General features: G+C 65.4%; 2 protein-coding genes across 2 annotated transcripts in view; both read right to left on the reverse strand.

Annotated features, from left to right (window-relative positions):
• The window catches only part of TGFBR3L (transforming growth factor beta receptor 3 like), a 7,304-nt gene extending 6,441 nt beyond the window's left edge, over positions 1–863 (reverse strand). Inside the window, exons 1-2 of the mRNA XM_077745729.1 lie at positions 777–863; positions 507–658 (exon numbers count right to left, since the gene is read on the reverse strand). Of these exons, the coding sequence (XP_077601855.1) occupies positions 507–658; positions 777–843 (219 nt within the window). The 5' untranslated portion in view covers positions 844–863. The remainder of the gene's footprint in view (positions 1–506; positions 659–776) is intronic.
• Positions 864–1,238: 375 nt separating this feature from the next.
• Positions 1,239–5,268, reverse strand: part of MAP2K7 (mitogen-activated protein kinase kinase 7) — a 10,354-nt gene continuing 6,324 nt past the window's right edge. The window contains exons 8-14 of the mRNA XM_077745730.1: positions 5,067–5,186; positions 4,846–4,953; positions 4,571–4,750; positions 4,408–4,488; positions 4,136–4,278; positions 3,536–3,581; positions 1,239–3,426 (exon numbers count right to left, since the gene is read on the reverse strand). Of these exons, the coding sequence (XP_077601856.1) occupies positions 3,292–3,426; positions 3,536–3,581; positions 4,136–4,278; positions 4,408–4,488; positions 4,571–4,750; positions 4,846–4,953; positions 5,067–5,186 (813 nt within the window). The 3' untranslated portion in view covers positions 1,239–3,291. The remainder of the gene's footprint in view (positions 3,427–3,535; positions 3,582–4,135; positions 4,279–4,407; positions 4,489–4,570; positions 4,751–4,845; positions 4,954–5,066; positions 5,187–5,268) is intronic.

Raw genomic sequence — 5,268 nt, forward strand, 5'->3', positions numbered from 1 at the left:
CCAGGGCCCGGGCGCCGCCGGGAAGGGGGGGGCTGGCGGGGAGAGAGGGCGGCCCGGAGGAACGGGGCCGCGCCGGCCCTCAGCCCAGCCCCTCCAGGCGAGTGACCCAACCTCCCCGCCTCTGCCGCCTCCTTAGGAAAATGGGCGCTGTTGCGGCGAGGGATGTACCCATGCTCGGCTCCGTGCCCGGCTCACTGCTGGCAGAGTCGCTGTGTCCCCTGAAAACCCAGCGGACGTCCACAGCCCAGCAGCTGAGGCTGGGCGCAAGGACAGGAGAGCCTCTGCCCAGACCTCGATTTCTCCACCCACAGCGGGCCAGAGAATCCCGGGCCGGGGGGAGTTGCGGGGTACAGGACAGCTTTCAGGGAGGGTGCTGGCCCCACCCCTTCTTTTCCAAGGGTACTGTGACCATGGGGAGAGGGGAAAGGAAGTTGCCGTCTCCTTGCCCTTCGGCACAGCTGAAGCTCAGAGGGTGTCCAGCTTCTGCATTTGGCCAAGTTCCTCACCGACGGCAGCCGTAGCTGGGTGGGCACGCGCGCGCGCGCGCGCGCGCACACACACACGCCCTCTGCTCCTTGTCGAGTGTTCTCATTTAGGACCCCCGCCACGTTTCCTAAAGGCACGTGCACACTCCTCTCCCTTGGGGGTCCAGGAGCATCTGGAAACGGGACACAGAGGCAGACCCCACCCACTACCCACCCCCTCCCCCAGGCAGAGTTTGGAAGGGCAACACAGGGATGGTTGGGTGATGGGCCGCATCCCCAGCCTCTACATACCCGGTGGCCCGCCAGGCAAGGTGAAGACCCCCGGGAGCAGGGCCAGCAGGAGCGCAGCCCCCGGCATGCTGGACCCGCAGTCAGCTGCACCCCTGCAGCGGAGGCGCCAGCAGGTGGGCAGGCAGCCCTGTCCTTGGCTGAGCGGCCACCCAGCAGGCAGGGAGCGGGGGCGGCGGACTGAAGGGTGCGCGTCAGAACGGGCGCCCAAGGCCTGCCAGGGATTAAGGGCTCCACTCTGGCCAACCTGCGGCCATTGGGGTGGTGGCGGGCGGGGAGGTCTGGGGGAACTCAATACAAGTACCACCCTGCCAGGCCCTGGCTCTGCTCGTGTCCCCTCCACGCAGAGGCCTCATCTGCCGGAGGAATGGCATGGCTCCCCCAGCCCCCAAGGTCGGGGCTCACGACCCCTTCCCACCTCTTCCCGCCCGGTCCTGCCCAGTTCAAGACATACCACAGACGCGATGGAAGAAAAGGGAGGGGTTTTATTCTCAAGCGTCTAAGGATTTACAAACGAGGGCATTTCATTTTAAAAAGGGACAGGAATACTGGCGACCAGAGAAGGGATTGTGGGCCACCCCAGGCCCCTGCCCGCCCACTCCACCCTCTGCCTGGTCAAGAGGGACGGCTGGTGACCGGTGACGGAGGGGAGGCCAGGAAAGAGGCAGAGGGGAAGAGGTTCCCCCAGAACTCCCACTTAACACTGAAGGGGGGCAGGGGCGGGCAGACACACAAAACAGAAAATAGTTAAATAAAAATAAATCCAGGCGGCCAGCCTAGGGCCTGTGCTGGCCCTGGGACCAGCCATGGAACCTTCCAGCTACCCACAAATTCCCCCTGGCTGGGCCAGGCGAGGGAGGGTGGGGGACCAGGCCTGTCGGTGACCCCACCCTGCCTCCATCCCCTCACAAAAGGGGGAGAGAAGGTGGCCGGTCCCCTCTGGGGGGGGGGACAAAGAGCAGAGAACTCGAGTACTTTTAAACATGCGGCATTTTGTGAGTGCGGAACAGGAGTCCACGGGGCAGATGAGGGTTTGGGGACGCCCAGGTCTAAACCGCTTCAGCTACATCCAGCCCAGTTCCTCACCTTTGGTGTTGGTTGGTTTTGTGGTTCTGTGGGGTTTTTTTGTGTTTTGTTTTGTTGTCCACTTGATTTGCATGCATCACCAACAAAAAGGAAACACACCCCCTCCCTTCCGGCTGCTGCATGGGGCTCGGGAACTGGCCAGATCTGGGGGAGTCGAGGGGCGCTCAGGGGCACTACGGGGGCGCACCTGCCTGCACACGCCCAGCCCTCAGCCAGCCCCACCTCTATCCTGTCGCACGTCCTCGAACCCCCATGCCCACCCCTTGCACCCTCCATCCCTGCCTCCCTGGGGCCCCATGGCCCCACTCTTGCCACTGACTCCCTCCACCACCTCCCTGCCACGGCAGCATCCACTGCCCTCAGCGTGCCCTGTGCCCGCCTTCCCTGAAGGCCACCCTGTGTGGCCACGGCCCCTTGGGCTCCCTCCATGCCCCCTGAGGTCCTCGACTCACCCCCCCCAAGCTGTGGCCAGTCTCCAGCCCCAAGGGCTGGCTCCGAGGGAGGAGGAGCACCCCCAGAGCCCACCTTCGGGGCTTGGCCCCTGACCCCAGACGCCCGTGCCCACAGGCCGTCAGGGGGCTCCACCGCAAGCAGCTAAACATGACTTTGGTAAGTTTCTGAAGGTACCGACAAACCCCGTGAGAACAAGCTCTCCCCCCCCACCCCCCAAACACCCACCAAGTACAATAAAATACAATAAACTCCAAAAAGGACCCCCTGAGATCAAAGAGAGACAGAGAGAGAGAGAGAGAGAGAGAAAGAGAGAGAGAAAGAGAGAGACCAGCCCAGGTCCAGCTGTAGTCGTTAACGCCCAGCCTGCCTTCCTGGGGCGAGGACACCAGCCGATCGACTCGCCGTTGCTGGAGACCCATGTGGACCCAGGGGTCCCCCACCCCCACCCCAGGGGGTGGCAGAGCCCAGATCTGGGCCAGGAGAGAGGCAGAGGCAGGGAGGGAGGTGGGGAAGGCCAGAGAGGTAGACGGGGGATGAGAAAGAGGGGATGGACATGGGGAGCATGTTTGCAGAGGAGAGGCGGAGGGGACAGCACACAGCGGTTGGTGGGGGGGAAGGGAAGGGGCGGGACGGACAGCTCTCTCCCGGGCCCTGGGGGCCGCCCCAGCCCAGAGGTTACGACTGAATAAATAGCGAGTCTGCTCGCGGCCTGCCGTCTTCCGTTCACAGTGTCTGTCAGGGGGACGCGCACGGCCGGCTGACCCCGGGACGGGAAGGGCTGGGGCCTGGCGAGCCCATCTGTCCACGGCTGGCGGGCAGGGAGTCGGGGGTGGCTCGGCGCCCCCTACTTTCTGTCCTCAGCCCTCAGCAGCCGTCCAGATCCCAGGTCTCCCCTGGCGGGCAGCTGGGGGACCAGGCAGGGAAGAGGGGGCCTGTGGCCACGCCCCTGGCCCCGGTGGGGCTGGCCGCCAGCACGGGGCTACCTGAAGAAGGGCAGGTGGTGCTGGCTCAGGACTCCGCTAGTCCTCGGCGACTCCGTCTTCGCCATGACATCCTTGAACCAGGACGCCACGTCTACCTCCAGCATCTCGTAGCGCTTGATGAAACTGTGTTCCTGCGGGCCCGAGGGGTGGGGCTTAGGACCAGCAAGGAGGCCCTGCGCAAGGATCAGGCCCCTGGACGTCCAATTGGGGGGCGGGGGGGAAGGGGTCCCAAATACTCACAAGTAGCTTATTATACTTTGGTCTCTTCCTGTGATCCTTAGTAAGGCTACCAGGAGAGGGAGGACACAGAATCAGAGCCTAGGAAGAGGACCCAGCTGTCCTCCCTCCCAAACAGGGGTCTTCGAGCCTGAAGGGAAGGCTGCTGAGTGCTCACAGCCCTGTGCGGACTGCAGAGAGGCCAGAGGACCCAGGGCCTGCATTTGGGAACCCCACCTCCGATGGACGCCCCAACTGGGTTGTGCGCTGCCCACGGGAGAGGGGAGCTGGGGCTCTCCCGCACGACGACCAAACGTGGACACCATGCAGGCATCGTTCTGCTCAGCGCCACGGGACGCACAGATCCCTCGGCCCTGGGGCACACCTGCTTGTTCACAACCTCCCGCGGCCAAGCCCAAGGGCCATCCTGCCGATCGGCCACAGAACCAACTCAGCCTTGGGTCCCAGCTCCTGCCCACATCCCTGCCCTGACTGCCGGCTTCTTGCCCACAGCAGCCCCCACCCCTGTTGGGGGAGGGTCCTCCATTCCATGCCAGCCCCAAGCCACCCTGGCTGCCCCTGCCCTGCCTCCCAGGGCACAGCACCAGGGCGGGGGGCCCTCACCAGTCTTTGACGAAGGACTGAAAGTCCCCTGAGAAACCCATGTGACCGGGCAAGAGCGGGGGCTCTTCCTGCAGGACTTTGGTGAGGACCTCAAAGTCTGTCTTGCAGTTCTTGTAAGGAAACTGTCCCGTGGCCAGCTCCACCTGGGAGAGAGACAGGCTGGCTGGGAGGGCCAGGCCAGGCCGGGCCGGGCCCCCACCCTCGCTCGCCACCCGCATCTGTACCCCCAGAGAAGGCTGGCCCGGCCCACGAGCAGGTGCCCTGCGGCTCACCAAGGAGATGCCCAGGCTCCACACGTCGGCCCGGATGTCGTAGTCCGGCTTGGTGGGGTCCGGGGGGTCTATGCGCTCGGGCTGCCGGCGGGAGAAGGGAAGGATGTTCCTCCAGGGCCGGGCCGGGCGTCCCCCCCGCCCCCGCCGCGCAGCTCCCACTCACGGCCATGTAGGCAGCACAGCCGGCGCTGCGCGTCTTGGCCTTGGAATCGACCAGACGGCCGCTGATGCCGAAGTCACAGAGCTTGATCTGGCCCCGCTCGTCCAGCAGGATGTTGGAGGGCTTGACGTCACGGTGGATCACGCCGTGCTTCTCCTTCAGGTAGTACAGCGCCTTCACGATCTGCGGTGAGGACAGCGAAGGGCACCCGTGACGGGAGCATGGGGGCCCGCCCCGGGGGGCCGCCCACCCGCCCGCACCCCTGCTGGGCTGCTCACCGCCACTGTCATCTTGCCCAGGATCCGCTCAGGAATAGGGCCCTGCACCCGCTTCTTGAGCTTCTCCGCGCACGTGCCCATGAGCTCCATGGCGATGAAGACATCCGTCTGTGGGGGCGGCAGAGGCTGGCTTGGGGGGTGGCCGCACCNACAAGAAGGACACCTGGGGAGCCCGCAGGGAGGCGGGGGAGTGCCGGAGGCCCCCACAGGGGCGGACTCACGTTGGTGATGAAGGTCCCGAAGCACTGCACGATGTAGGGGCAGTCGTGACTCTTGAGCACCACATCCAGGTCCATGAGGATCCGCTTGTTCTCCTCCTTGTTCCCGGAGCGCCGCATTTGCTGCAGGAGGGGTTGGGAGCGGGGGAGGTTAGTGCCAGGGCTCAGGGCGGGGGGGCCCACCTGGGGCGGGGGCGGGGCTCAC

This window comes from Crocuta crocuta, unplaced genomic scaffold (genome assembly GCF_008692635.1).
Source record: "Crocuta crocuta isolate KB4526 unplaced genomic scaffold, BGI_CrCroc_1.0 scaffold650, whole genome shotgun sequence".
Classification (NCBI taxonomy): domain Eukaryota; kingdom Metazoa; phylum Chordata; class Mammalia; order Carnivora; family Hyaenidae; genus Crocuta; species Crocuta crocuta.